At 38.8% G+C, this 15,715-nt stretch overlaps 1 protein-coding gene across 1 annotated transcript in view; it reads right to left on the bottom strand.

The window, feature by feature from the left end:
- The window catches only part of DNAH7 (dynein axonemal heavy chain 7), a 284,014-nt gene that overhangs the window by 187,374 nt on the left and 80,925 nt on the right, over positions 1-15,715 (bottom strand). Inside the window, exons 13-15 of the mRNA XM_024733634.1 lie at positions 13,407-13,526; positions 5,423-5,606; positions 4,587-4,766 (exon numbers count right to left, since the gene is read on the bottom strand). Coding sequence (XP_024589402.1) covers positions 4,587-4,766; positions 5,423-5,606; positions 13,407-13,526 — 484 coding nt within the window. The remainder of the gene's footprint in view (positions 1-4,586; positions 4,767-5,422; positions 5,607-13,406; positions 13,527-15,715) is intronic.

The following is a 15,715-nucleotide window of genomic DNA, read 5'->3' as shown; positions in this document are numbered from 1 at the left end:
TTGCAAAATTTGCATTCTGCTACCACCATTAGAATAATGTGGGCAAGAATGTATCAGACAACAATTTTAAATAAGCAAACAAACCTCAACAACTTGTCTCCTTCTCTTTTTGAATAAGAGGACAAGTAAATGTGCATATATGGTTTATTATCTTGAACCAAGTTACACTTAAAAAATATATATGGGGCTTCCCCGGTGGAGCAGTGGTTGAGGGTCCACCTGTCGATGCAGGGGACACGGGTTCATGCTCCGGTCCGGGAAGATCCCACATGTTGTTAAAAAAAAAAAAAAAAAAAAAAATATATATATATATATAGTCTCTACCTGTTGTCCAGAAAAAGGGATTTTTAACTGTAACAAACAAAAATCATTGCCAGTAGTGAATATTCTACAGCTTTCAAATTGAGAATATGAAAGGATTCCTTAGAGAACTGGATAATTTGTTCAGGTATCCAGGATGCATGTCCGCTGTGCCCCCTAGTGGACATTTCAGGAAATCACACTTTTTCAGAACTAGATACTTCATGACTACATTAGTGAATCCCACCATCATCACCACTACCTCACCCCCAGGGCACAGCAGATGTTTGGTGTCATCTTTTTTGAAAAAGAACTTTAGGATAAAGCAATATGTATTACGTACTGCAATGTGAAATTGTTGGATCTAATGTGAAGCTCATTAATATTCAAGTACCCTCTGTATCACTTGTTTCCAAACTTGAGGGACTGCCAGAATCATCTAGGGATATTTTACCAGTACACCTACTTCTGAGTACAGACTGTCATTGTAAATCTACATCTCTAGATGCAGGGAATGGGGGTGGCAGGGACCCCTGGATGTTTTTGGGGTTTTTTTTTGCGGTACATGGGCCTCTCACTGCCGTGGCCTCTCCCGTTGCGGAGCACAGGCTCCGGACGCGCAGGCTCAGCGGCCATGGCTCACGGGGCCCAGCCGCTCCGCGGCACATGGGATCCTCCCGGACTGGGGCATGAACCTGTGTCCCCTGCATCGGCAGTTGGACCCTCAACCACTGCGCCACCAGGGAAGCCCTGGATTTGTATTTTTAAAAGTCACCACATGACTCTGGTACATAGGGTTTTAGAATCATTACCCCACGTATAATGCCCCAGGTAAGACCTATCTCTCAAAATTTGAAACCAGAAAAAATACCTGAGCAGTCTAAAACTTGTTATATTTTCCTCTTTACTGTAGAAACCAGGAAGCTTAGAGCCATATTTTATAAGCATAAAATCATAGCAACTGTCTTCATTCAGATGATTATAATACTTTTTTCCACTTCAAACTTTATCTAGTAACTCTTATTAACCTGTTATATCTGTTTCATAAGCTACATCTAGTCATTCTTGAGGAAGGCAGGGTATGAGCAGAATACAAAAGGATGCAATAGGTGAACTGGAATTAAACAAAAAAACAAAGTAAACAGTAAGTTTCTTGAGAGACTTCTATTTATGGTAATATGAGGAATAGATACCCTCTTTGAAAACAACGACCTAGTTCAAAACACATAAATATGCTGGGGAAAATGCCAAATATAACTTTTATAATGCATGGTTAAGGCAGTAAAATAATAAGGAAAGGCTAAGGGGCCAAACATGAGATAATACATGAATCGGGAGGTAACTATATGCGGATGTGAGCAGCTGCCCTGGGGACTCTGCTGATCCCTGGTGGCCTAAGCTTTGCTTTACTGAGTCTCCAGCAGGATGGGCACATATGTGGGGCTGGGTGGCATGGGTGAGAGAATGGTTGTCAGGAAACAAAGCCTGAAGCCTGAGTAAGGTGGGAAGTCAACTGATACCCCTACATAAAGCCAGGAACAATGAAAACAATGAAAAGCGACACAACTTCACAATGAGGGTTCTAAGGACACAAAACTTCAGAATGCTGAAAGCTGACAGAACCTTTAAATGAGGGGGTAAGAAAGGAAAATGTCTTGTTTTGGCCTTGTTTTTCAGTGGAGAAGAGAAAGGATGGTCGTCTTAAGAATTTGGAACCACAAGCCTGTTCTCTTACACATTTGGGTAAACACTCACTGCCAGTGTCGTCCACAAAATCCTCAGGCAAGAATTTTGTTTAAAAGGGTCCTGGGGGCATCCCTGGCAGTGCAGTGGTTAAGAATCCGCCTGCCAATACAGGGGACACGGGTTCGAGCCCTGGTCCGGGAAGATCCCACATGCTGTGGAGCAACTAAGCCCGTGAGCCACAACTACTGAAGCCCGCGTGCCTAGAGCCCGTGCTCCGCAACAAGAGAAGCCACTGCAATGAGAAGCCCGCTCACTGCAAGGAAGAGGAGCCCCTGCTCACTGCAACTAAAGAAAGCCCACGCGCAGCAACAAAGACCCAACGCAGCCAAATAAATAAATAAAAATAAAGTTCCCTTAAAAAAAAATATCATTAAAAAAAATAGCGTCCTGGGTTTGCAGGGGCCTCCAGAGCACATGTCAAGAGAATATGCAAAATCCAGAGGAACCAACCCAAGTCAAGGCCTCAAAGACTTCCCTGCATAAAGTTCTTGTGTGTAGAAGCCCATAATAATAAATAAAAAACAGGGGCTTCCCTGGTGGCGCAGTGTTTGGCCGCGGCAGTGAGAGGCCCGCGTACCACACACAAAAAAAAACACCCACAGAAATAAACGACCAGGAGCAGGAGTCAGATCAGCAAACAGAGAAGAGTAATGAATACATGACTAAGTACAAGAGACTATCAAAAGTGACCAGGCCGGGCTTCCCTGGTGGTGCAGTGGTTGAGAGTCTGCCTGCCGATGCAGGGGACACGGGTTCGTGCCCTGGTCCAGGAAGATCCCACATGCCGTGGAGCAGCTGGGCCCGTGAGCCATGGTCGCTGAGCCTGTGCGTCCGGAGCCTGTGCTCTGCCACAGGAGAGGCCACAACAGTGAGAGGCCCGCGTACCACAAAAAAAAAAAAAAGACCAAGCCTAGTTGAAAAAAAGAAAAGTTAATGGATTCTGAGAAAATAAAAATAAAATGATAAAAAAACTAGAAGCTCTATGAAGAAGACAATATTCTTAACATGAATAATATCACAATCACAGTGTTAAGTAAAATAAAACAAGTCATGGTCTATTTATAAGATGACTCCAGCTATACAAAGACATAGAAAAACTAAAGAGAAATTGTTTACAGATATACAGACATGTAGTAAGTTTATGTTTAAGAATTCAGAGTAATAACTACAAAATGCCCAATGGTCACTGCAGCACTGTTTACAATAGCCAGAACATGGAAGCAACCTAAATGTCCACTGATAGAGGAATGGATAACGAAGATGTGGTATATATATACAATGGAATATTACTCAGCCATAAAAAAGAACAAAATAATGCCATTTGCAGCTACATGGATGGACCTAGAGATTGTCATACTGAGCAAAGTCAGACAGAGGAAGACAGGTGTCATATGATATCGCTTATGTGTGGTATCTAAAAAAATGGTACAAATGAACCAATCTACAAAATAGAAATAGAGTCACAGATGCAGAAAACAAACTTATGGTCACGAAGGGGGAAGGGAAGGGCAATAAACTGGGAGATTGGGATTGACAATATACACACTACTATACATAAAATGGATAACTAATAAGAAACTACTGTATAGCACAAGGAACTCCACTCAATACTCTGTAATGACCTATATGGGAATAGAATCTAAAAATGACTGGATATATGTATATGTATAACTGATTCACTTTGCTGTACAGCGGAAATTAACACAACATTGTAAATCAACTATACTCCAATAAAAATTAATTAAAAAAATAACTACAAAGTACAAGATAGTGATTCCTTTGCTAGAAGGTAGAAGGATAGGGATATGAACAGGGAAGAACAGTTGGGAGGTAGAGCTTAAAGGTAATAGTCATTGTTTAAGTTAGATGGAAGGTATGAAGGTGTTTACTCTATTACTGCTTAAAACTTTAAACACTGGCCTCCTGTACTCTTTTGTATGTATGAAATATTCGTACACTATTTAAAAAATGAAAAAGGAAGAAGAAAGCTACTGTTTGGACTTAGAAAACTTGAAAAGCTTTTAAGTTAAGGAATTTTCAGACATGCTCATTTCATATACCAGACTGCAATAGCTACTGTTGAAATATCGTAGTTCAGCAGAACTTTGCTAAATATTTGGCCAGAGAGAAAAGGGAAGTAGGATCTATGATTTGGAAGTAAGGAGACATGACTATTCCTGGAAGAAGGTGTATCAGGAAGGTAGCTAATTGGAGGAGAATTTTACAGAGCTGGAAAAGTGTAACAGCAGTCAACAGCATGGTGTGAATGCTACAGCAAATGCTCATTGATGGCTTCAAACCAGATCACAACTTTAATTCTTCCCCCTCAGAAAGTTTTCAGCTGAGTTCAATAGAAACCAGTATTTAAGAGAAGCTAATGGGAAAATAGTATGTTTTTAAAGCAAAACTGCCTTATAAGCCAATGTTACTAGGCCATTGGTATTCTGTAAAGCAGAGGATACCTGTCTATACTAAAAGAAGTTATTTGAAGCAAATACCATCATCCAAATTGAAGCAATCAGAATATCCTTATTACTTACCGACTTGGAATACAATTTTGCCTCAACTCTTGGCACGAAACTGACAGCCTTAATCATGACATCATAAACATTTAGAAGGATGTCTACATAGTCATTGAAATCAGGTTCAAACTTAATGGTGTCGTTATCAAGAATCAGCCTTATGACAAAACCTGGATGTTCAAAAGCTCTAACAGAATCCTGCAACAAAGAAGTTATATATATATATAATAAAGTATACATATATATATGCATATGAATTGTGATAGAGTAAGGAGTGCACTGGTCCCAATTAGGATACATGAGAACTCACCCTTCTTCTTATGTCCTAGACAGTTAAGCCAAAGAGGAACTGTACCGAAATGGGCAAGAGCCATTCCCAGCGAGCCATTCCCAGCGAGACTCAGTTGGTATCCACTGAGCCTACAGATCAACTATAGGGTCAAGATTCCAGAAAAAGGAAGATGTGCACAGCAGTGGGGCTCTAGAATCATCAAAGAAGGAGCCCAAGAGGAGAACATTCAAATTCCCAGACTCCACTCACCCTTTAACAGGACCTTCTTCCAGAAAGAAAAGAGTTCTTTGGAGAAATCTTCCCCAGCCCTCATGACCCAAATTTCCCAATTATGGGAATTTTTACTTATTTCCACTAACCTCACCAATGTGATGATAATAATATATCCTACATACGCAGGTTGACATTAAGTCTTTTTTTAAAAAACACGTAAGTGTAATAGGTCTAAAGGTATACTTTCTGCTCTTCCACTGGTAAAGGTTATTTTATAATTATCCACTCTGAAAGAATTGAAAAGAAATACACTGGTAAATGAATACTGGTGTAACTGAACCTTACTTACGGGGGGTTGTGCAATCAAGTCCGTGAAATCTTGCATGGAAACCAAAGTGAGGTCCTGCAGCTGGAAAGTCATAAGTGTAGCAGCACAGTTGAAAAAAGATTCCAACTTGGCACTGCTGTCACCAGTTGGCAATAGCTTTTTTTTACTACCTTGGTAATAAATATTCTGCACTTCTGGAAACCACCTTCAAAGAACAAAAGACTTTTAAAAGTTACTATTTTCAATGAATTACTCCTCTTACATTAAGCATTAACAGTAACTTCTGAACATCTAAAGGTCTTTATAGGGAGGTATATTGCCAAGTCACATTATCCACTCTGAAGTATAAGCGCTAGCATGTTTCACTCCTCCTGGGAAAAGAAATTTTAATCATAGCCCATGGAAAATGGCTCAACGACATGACGCTGTGATAAAACGGTAAATCAAACTCCTGGAACCATTATTCCTGCACTTTTTGAATAATATGACAATTAACTTTATTGGATATTACAAGATACTCCTCCCCAGTCTCTGAAATCGCTCTTCAGGGAATGGATTTGTCAGTTTAAAGCTAAAATGTGAATAACATTAAATCAAGGGAGGGCTTGTTTGACTCAGCCCACCTAGTAATTTATGCTGTTCTATTTCACAATGATAGTTGAAAACAAGGCACAAAACAACAAAATCAAGTATATTTTTTTTAATCCTCCTTAATGAGAAATCCTGAAAGAGTGACCGATTTAAAACAAGTTCCAAATGTATATGTATCCTTGTAATAAAAGGAAAACAGTGAAATTCATATACAGATACATTATGATGATAACAAGTGAAGTTTTCAGTTTACAAAACCACTGTCCAACACTAAAATTAAGGAATATTTGTACCTCTTTCATAAGAGATAATACATTTTTTAAAACAAGGAGTCAATATAAGTTCAGGAGTTGCCTGAATGCTCCAAGAGAGATCAAGGTTTTAAATGTATGTATTCATCACTTTAACAAATACATGTTTAGTGCCTACTGTGTGCTAGCGACAGTGTCATGGGAGATATGAAAAGATATGACATGATCCCCTCTCTCTCATAATAATGAAGGCAATGTGTCATGGCAGAAAGACAGCTTTGAAATCAAAGAATAGAGACATAATTTTCTATTTAAGTAATAGAGAAGGGTTCTATAGTGAAGATGGCAAATTTCACTGAAGAATAGATAAAAATGAAATGAGGAAGACCTGACAAAAGGACCTGAAGTAGAATATACTAAGAAAAATAGGTGGGAGAGGTAGGGCTAATATATCTGATCATTTCACTGTCTATAACGGAGCTAATACACTGGAAAGTAGGAAAAAATAAGTGGAGGGAAGTCTGTGAGGACTTTTGCAGAACTTGGGAGCTAAACACAAGAAGCTGGGACAGGCTCACGCTCTGTGAATACACAGCAGATCCTCCTGCAGTGGGGCATCACTGTTAAAGCAACAGGTAAAAGGACAAAGGAGGCCAAGTACCAAATACTAAGTAGAGAAGGGCAATGCCAGATTAATGAAGTAGAGAAGTAGAGAAGGGCAATGCCAGATTAATGAAGGGGGTTGAGAAATCTCCAATAGTCTAGGCAAGAGATGGAGTAAGTCCAGGGCTGTAAGTAGAGAAGGGCAACGCCAGATTAATGAAGGGGACTGAGAAATCTCCAATAGTCCAGGCAAGAGATGGAGTAAGTCCAGGGCTGTAAGACTGGAAAAAGGACAAAGAACAGAAAATACACTGAAAAAAATTATTCAATCATTGTCTCAAAAATACTTACAGGGTTTCCTATTACGTACAAAACATTTGAGGTACTAAATATTACTCAGTCCTCAAAGTACTTATAGGTGAGTGGAGGGGAAAATGCACACACATAAATATATATTATAAAAGGAAAAAGTAATAAGAGTACACAGTGTCAGAGGCATTCAGAAAGAAGAGATCACTTTTGATGAGGTAACAGTAAAGATTTCATGGAAGAAGGGTCATTTGGTCTGGACACTGAAAGACACAGGGGGGCTTCTCCGGGAATGAGCTGCATTATGTGCTGTAAACAGCGTGAGGCATAATTTTTTTTATTGAGGTATAACTGGTATAACATTATATCAGTTTCAGGTGTACAGTATGACGACTGAATATTTGTATGTATCGCAAAATGATCGCAATAAGCCTAGTTAACACTGGTCACCATAATTAAAGTTTTGTTCTTCTTGGGATGAGAACGTTTAAGATCTACTCTCCTAGAAACTTTTAAATACACAACACAGTATTGTTAACTGTAGTCACCATGCTGTGTACTACATCTCCATGGGTTATTTATAACTGTAAATTTGTACCTTATAACCCTCTTCAACCATTTCATCCACCCTTACTCCATTCCTTTAGCAACCACCAATCTGCCCTCTGCATCTATGAGCCTGGTTTTTGTTGTTGTTGTTTTAGGTTTCGCATACAAGTGAGACCATATGGTATTTGTCTTTCTCTGCCTGACATATTTCACTTAGCATAATATCTCCACAGCCCATGCATGCTGTTGCAACATCTTCTTTATCCATTCATCAATCGATGAACATTTAGGTTGCTTCCATGTCTTGGCTATTGTAAATAATGCTCCAATGAACATGGAGGTGCACATATCTTTTCAAATTAGTGTTTTCCTTTTCTTCAAGTAAACACCCAGAAGTGGACTTGCTGGACCACACGGTAGTTCTATTTTTAAAGTTTTTAGGAACTTCCATACTGTTTTCCAGAGTGGCTGCACCAATTTACATTTTCAACAACAGTGCACTAGAGTTCACTTTTCCCCACCTCCTCACCAACACTTGTTACTTCTTGTCTTTTTGATAATAGTCATTCTAACAAGTGTGAAGTGATATCTCACCGTGGTTTTGATTTGCATTCCCCTGATAATTAGTGATGTTGGGCATCTTTTCATGTACCTGTTATTTATCTGTATGTCTTCTTTGGAAAAATGTCTATTCAGATCTTCTGACCATTTTTAATCTAATTGTTTTTTGCTATCACATTGTATGAGTTCTTTATATACTCTGGATATTAACTACTCATTAGATGTATATTAGTCGCAAACATTTTCTCCCATTCAGTAGCCTGCCTTTACATTTTGCTGATGGTTGCTTTGCTGTGTAAAGTTTTTATAAATATGTGTATAAAACATAAAATTTTGCTAATAGTATCCAAGAGGTTCTTATTCTGTTTTAATCCCCTTAACCTCTGATTAAATCTGATACAATTATGTCTGCAAAGATGACAATGCTAAGAGTCACAGAGTTTAAGTGGGGAGCAACTGAGCAACTTTCAAATTTTCCTAGAATTCCCATCTCACAGATGGAAACAAACAAGGAGTAACTATTTTAAAAACCAACAATTGGTTAAAAAGGAGAACAGAGAGTCTACAGATTTACCAATTGGATAGGTATTTAACAATGGTAAGGTATGGTTATAGGCTAATCTTAGAAGCCATGCCGTTTTTAATTTAACGTGACTATTTCTACAGGCATGGCCCAAGGTGAAAGTTTTTTCAGAACTGAGAATAGAAAAGATAGGTTAGGTCCAGGTTGCAGAAGACCTTAAAAGGCAGGTTAAGAATTGTGGATTTATTTTGCCAACAAACGGAAGGCACTGATCTAGGGGATGTTTAAGATTCACCTGGCAGTGGTTTGTAGGCTATATGGGAGGATAAAAGGGCCTGCCAAGGGTAGTAGCAGTGGGAATTGACAGAAAGGAGTACACATGGAAGATGCTTCTGAGAGAGGGTCAAGAATACTTGGTGTCCATAAAAGAAGTCTCAGTAAATATAAAATGATGAAAATCATACAAAATTAGAAAATCAGTAACAGAAGGACACTGTGGAAATTCACAAATATGCAGAAATTAAACAACATAGTCCTGAACAGGCAATGAGTTAAAAAAAAAGGGAAATTAGAAAATAATTTGAGATGAATGAAAATGAAAACACCATATATCAAAATTCATGGGATACAGAAGAATAGTGGTCAGACTTTAGACCTGTTAACACATTAAAATATATTTAAAAGATCTTAATCCAATAGTCTAAACTTTACTAGAAGTCAGAAAAAGAGAGAATACTAAATTCAAAACAAGGAGAAGGAAGAAACAGAGATCTGAGTGGAAACAAACAAAATAAAGAATAGAAAAATAGAGAAAATCAGCAAAGCCAAAAGCTGGTTCTTTGATAAGATCAGCAAAATTGACAAACCTATAGCTAGACTGACCAAGAAAAAGAGTGAAGTCTCAAATTGTTAAAATTAGAAATGAAAAAAAGGAGACATTAATATTGATCTTATAGAAATAAAGGGAACATAATAAACAACTCTATGCCAACAAATTAGATAACCTAGCGAATTCCTAGGAAGACACAACCTACCAAAACTGACTCAAGAAGAAACAGAAAACATGAATAGACTTATTACAAGTAAATACATTAATTATCAAAAAAATTCTAAGAAAATTAAAAGGCCAGGATCCAGGAATAGCTGGCTTCACTGGTGAGTTCTACATCAAATGTTTAAAAAAGAATTAACACCAATCCTTCACAAAGCCTTTCAAAAAGAAAAAGAGAAAGGAATACTTCCTAACTAATTCCATGAGGACAGTATTATCATAATACCAAAACAAGACAAAAATATCACAAGAAGAAGAAAACTATAGATCAATACCCTTGATAAATATAGACACAAAAATCCTCAACAAAATACAAACTGAATTTAGCAGCATATAAAAAGGATTATACTCCATGACCAAGTGGAATGCAAGATTGCCTCAATATATTAAACCAATGGCAATATACCATATTAGCAGAGTAACAGAAAAAACTATCATCTCAATAGATGCAGGAAAAGCATTTGGCAACTCTACATTATTTCATAATAAAAACAATTAAGAAACTAAAAAGAAAAGGGAAATTCCTCAACCTGATAAAGGGCACCAACACAGAATATATAGTCAGCCCTCTGTATCCATGGGTTCCACATCCGTGGACTCAACCAACTACAGACTGAAAATATCAGGAAAAAATTCCAGAAAGTTCCAGAAAGCAAAACTTGAATTCTCCATGTGCCAGAAACTATTTACATAGCATTTATACTGTATTTACAACTACTTACATAGCAGTTATATTGTATTAAGTATTGTAAGTAATCTGAGATAATTTGGAGGATATGTGTAGGTTATATGCAAATACTATGCCATATTATATAAGGGACTTGAGCATCCGTGGATTTTGGTATCTGCTGCGGAGGAGGGGGTGTTTCTTGGAATCAATCCCCCATGGATACTAAGGGATGACTGTATAAAGAACTCTTACAACTCAAAAATAAAAAGACATAACTGAATACAAAATGAGCAATGATTTGGATATTTATCCAAAAAGATAAATAAATGGACAATAGACAAGGATGTAGAGAAATTGAATGGTAGGAATACATTGTTGTTAGGGATGTAAAATCTTACAAACCCTTTGGAAAACATCATGGCAGTTCCTCAAAAAGTTAAATATAGTTATCATATAACCCAGCAATTCTACTCCTAGGTATACAACGAAGAGAACTGAAAACAAATGTTTACGCAAAACAAATGCTCATGGAAGCATTATCCATAATAGCCAAAAAGTAGAAACAACCCACACTGATGGATAAGCAAAATGTGGTATTAATATATTCTGCAATGGATTATTATTTGGCCATGAGAAGAAATAAAGTATTGGTACATGCTATAACATGGATGAACCTTGAAAACATCATGCTTAGTGTACGAAGTCAGACATAAATATGGTATCATTCCACTTAGATGAACTGTTCAGAGTAGGGAAATCTACAGGGACAGGAAGTACATTAGTGGTTGTTAAGGGCTTGTTAGGGTGGAATGGGAGTGAGTGCTAACAGATACAGGGTTTCATTTGAGGGTGATGGAATTAGTGATGATCATTGCATAATCTTGTGAATATATTATAAACCACTGAATTATACACATTAAAGTGGTGAATTTTATGATAAGCGAAATATATCTCAACAAGAAAACAACAGTTAGCAATACACTGAATATGGCTGGGGGCAGGCTGGGGATGGTGAGAATGTACATGATGAGCAAAGAGACAGAACAAGTCGAAAAGTTTTCAACTTGGCCTGGGAATGGTCCAGAGGAGGAAGAATGGCAGGCTTGGAAGAAAGAATGAGTACTGCTATGGAAATGCTGAGAATCAGGTGCTGACATGGCATTCAATTGGAGATATACAGTAGAAAATTTATAATAAGGGCACAGAGCTCAGAAAACATAACATCTTGAGACAGCTAAGACAGACGAAATCATGAAACTGTCGAGAATATAGAGAAGAAAAACAAAAGCAAACACCTGAAGAGCCCCTACTCTTAGAAAAGATAGTGAGATTAAGTAGAGCCAGAAAAGGAGATCAAAAAGAAATGGGCACAGGGACACAGAACAGAGACTTACAGAAGGCGGTGGTGATTAAACCACAGCAATTGCTGAGTAGAAGTGGAGGATAAGGACTAAGAGAAGACGTTTGGGTTTGGCATAGATGTCATAATTAATCATTTACTAATTGTTTCTCCACTTCGGTGAGCTGATGTTCTGCCTTTTAGCCATGATAAACACATTCTGGCTCACTATGTAAAGCATGGTCAGAGGGCTCTTCCCTTAGAATCAATCAGGAGGCATCAAGAGATACAGTTAATCAGGGCTTCCCTGGTGGCGCAGTGGTTGAGAGTCCGCCTGCCAACGCAGGGGACACGGGTTTGTGCCCCGGTCCGGGAAGATCCCACATGCTGCGGAGCGGCTGGGACCGTGAGCCACGGCCGCTGAGCCTGCGCGTCCGGAGCCTGTGCTCCACAACAGGAGAGGCCACAGCAGTGAGAGGCCCGTGTACCGCAAAAAAAAAAAAAAAAAAGAGAGATACAGTTAATCCATCTTCATCTCTCAGCAAAATCATTCAATAAAGGTTTATCCTCTACTCTGTACTTTGACACACCCAGTCTACTAAAATTTGCAGTGGGAATGTATTCCTGGGGTAGAACCCTGAAGTTATAGATCAAGATAATTTACTCTTATTCTGTCCTTACGGGGTCATATTCTCCTCTGCAATTAATTATGCACTTTCATTCTGCACCTCTCCTCTATTTTTTTTTTTCTGTGAACTAATACTACATAGAAGTCTAAAGTTCTTTCAAGTAATGTCAGACAAAGAATTTGATTCTAACGTATTAGAGAAGAAAAAATATAAAGGGAAGATTCAGTCTTAAACTGTCAAGATACACTTCTAAGTACCTCTTGGAAATCATGAAGCCGTGCTGGAGTTTTATGTCCTCTGTTATCTTAAATTTGATCTAATATTAATGTCCCATTTATAATAACTTAATGGCCCATGACAAAGACAATTTTACTGTATTGTTTCAGAACGTATTATCTGGCACCAGTATCGATAATTATCACATGTGGCTATTCCAATTTGAAGGGCCAATCCAAGATGATGTTTAATTAAGTCTAACTTCCCAATACAACTATAAACTCCTTTAAAGAATATATTTTCCCCACCTAAGCATTCTTTAAACTCTTCTGCATCCTCCATCCAAAACCAAAATGTAACAGGCACATTACCTTGTATGTATTAACAGTAGATTCAAATAAATCTCTGGTGAACAATTAGTTGATGATCATTCCCCCACGTTATCCACCCCTACTCTCAGAGCAGAGGGTAGAAACCAGACATTGAGAAAAAGTATCAATTATAATCATTTTAGTTTCTGTACAATCTATGCTGTGTAGAACATCTGGATAGACATCACAGAGCAAGGCAGTTAAAGATATCATACTTAACTCTCAAACGGAAATGATTACAAACTTTTTAAAATGAGATTTTCTAAAAGCAGTTAAATTGCAGTAGCCCACCAATCACATTTTTAAATTTATGTTTTCATACATGAAACTTCAAAACTTTACATTTTAAGTAGAGTCTCTTTGGCAGATTCCATGTGTTTCATGACAATACTCTGAAAAGTCGACAGCTCTAATGCATCCTGGCAATTGTGAAATTCTTCTACATCAACTAAACGTAATTTTCTGCAAGAGATGAAAATGAACAGTGATTTAAGTATGAGGGGGTTTTTTTTGTTTGTTTGTTTTTGCGGTACACGGGCCTCTCACTGTTGTGGCCTCTCCCGTTATGGAGCACAGGCTCCGGACGCGCAGGCTCAGCGGCCATGGCTCATGGGCCCAGACGCTCCGCGGCACGCGGGATCCTCCCGGACCGGGGCACGAACCCGTGTCCCCTGAATCGGCAGGCGGACCCTCAACCACTGCGCCACCAGGGAGGCCCGACAGTTTTTTTTTTTTAATGTAACATTTTGCTAATTGATCCCTTCTCAAAAAATGATATTCCTAGGTTTTATCACTAAAATTTGTGTTCCATAAAAATATTCAAGAACATATTTTAATTTTAAAAATAATTAATATAATTAAATTCAGCAGGAACACAATCTGATATTATGAAACTGTGCTGTGCAGTAGAAGAAGGATGTAATAACTGAAATTTGATGGTTAGGTTAGACTGATTTTTGCTTTCAAACTGGAACAATTAAAACAGGAAAAGAGGCAGGGCTCAAAACTTACAGGGTCCAGTACTCCTAATATAAAAATTCCACCCTTTCTGAAAAGAGAGCAACCCTGGATATTGGAGAGCCATGAAGTGAGGGAGTTCTCACACCTAATTAAGACCCAGTATATAAAAATCTTTTGAACCTGTCTGGTTTTGATTTTTTCAGAAAACACAGTGCTTACTCCAGCCAAGAGTTTTCACTTCTGACGACAACACTATGATCTTTGTTATATACACGCTTTAGTCAGTTAAGAAGTTTCTCTGGCAGATTAAAGTGAAAGAACAATGCTACCTATTAGTACCATTGTGTTAGTCACCTCAATTTAACTACAGATTTCTTCTCTATTAGAGAAATTGCTATTTAATTTCCACATGATTAAATGATTTCTATGTTATCTGAAATAGGAAACACTATTAAAAAGATCACTTTTAATTTTTACTTAAAAACCAGTGTAAAATACTGGTTAGTAGACAAAACACGTTTCACATCTATTTATATTCCTTTCACAAGCAAAAGTCCATCTCTCAGGTTACCATGAGGTTAGTACGTGACATCAGTGATACATTAGGCACAAAGTAGGTATAACCGTTGCTGGAGAATCTTTGGTAATGTGTTATTCTGGGCAACTGAGCAGTATACAGCAATGTTTTAAATAAAATACTTTTAAAATGTAGCATGACAGGGCTTCCCTGGTGGTGCAGTGGTTGAGAGTCCGCCTGCCGATGCAGGGGACTCGGGTTCGTGCCCTGGTCCAGGAAGATCCCACATGCCGCAGAGCAGCTGGGTCCGGGAGCCACGGCCGCTGAGCCTGCGTGTCTGGAGCCTGTGCTCCGCAACGGGAGAGGCCACAACAGTGAGAGGCCCGCGTACCAAAAAAAAAAAAAAAAAAAAAAAATGTAGCATGACAGCACATACCAAACATAATCTGCTTTCTTTATGCTTCTTGGTCAACATTTTCAACATGACTTTATGTTTCAAAGCTGTAGCTATCAATCAGGGTACAGGTGCATGCTGTGTGAAGCAGCACTGGAGAGCAGTTGCTAGGGCAGGAGCACCTAGAATTCACTTTGCCACTGAGCAACCAGACCAGTTTTCCCTGCACTTCCTCAGTGTTTGATTTAGAGACAGGCCACCCACCTTTCATGTTTTGAGATTGATAGGCCTTTATAGAAGTTTTACAGAACTTTCTCATGAAATCTCTGCTGATAACATTCCCTGTTTGGTCAATAGGCTGAATTGTTAAGAAGATGGGAAAAATACCACCGGACACCGGTCCTACTTTCTCAGGACGATTCCTACAATCATCTGGCAGTAGAACAACAGTTTGTTTTTTGGGGTTTTTTTTGCGGTACGTGGGCCTCTCACTGTGGTGGCCTCTCCCGTTGCGGAGCACAGGCTCCGGACACGCAGGCTCAGCGGTCATGGCTCACGGGCCCAGCCGCTCCACGGCATGTGGGATCCTCCCGGACCGGGGCACAAACCCGTGTCCCCTGCATCGGCAGGCGGACTCTCAACCACTGCGCCACCAGGGAAGCCCCAGGACAACAGTTTTAACCATGGTAAAAGACTACAGGAAGAGTCAGGAAAAAGAACACTCAACCAAATAACAGCCCCAAATCGCCCAGACTGTGAACCTCAGGTTCTCCTCTGAAC

Source organism: Neophocaena asiaeorientalis, unplaced genomic scaffold (assembly GCF_003031525.2).
Source record: "Neophocaena asiaeorientalis asiaeorientalis breed wild unplaced genomic scaffold, Neophocaena_asiaeorientalis_V1.1 scaffold24, whole genome shotgun sequence".
Classification (NCBI taxonomy): Eukaryota; Metazoa; Chordata; class Mammalia; order Artiodactyla; family Phocoenidae; genus Neophocaena; species Neophocaena asiaeorientalis.
Note: the sequence above shows the minus strand (reverse complement) of the source record. Positions and strands in the feature narration are given on the sequence as shown.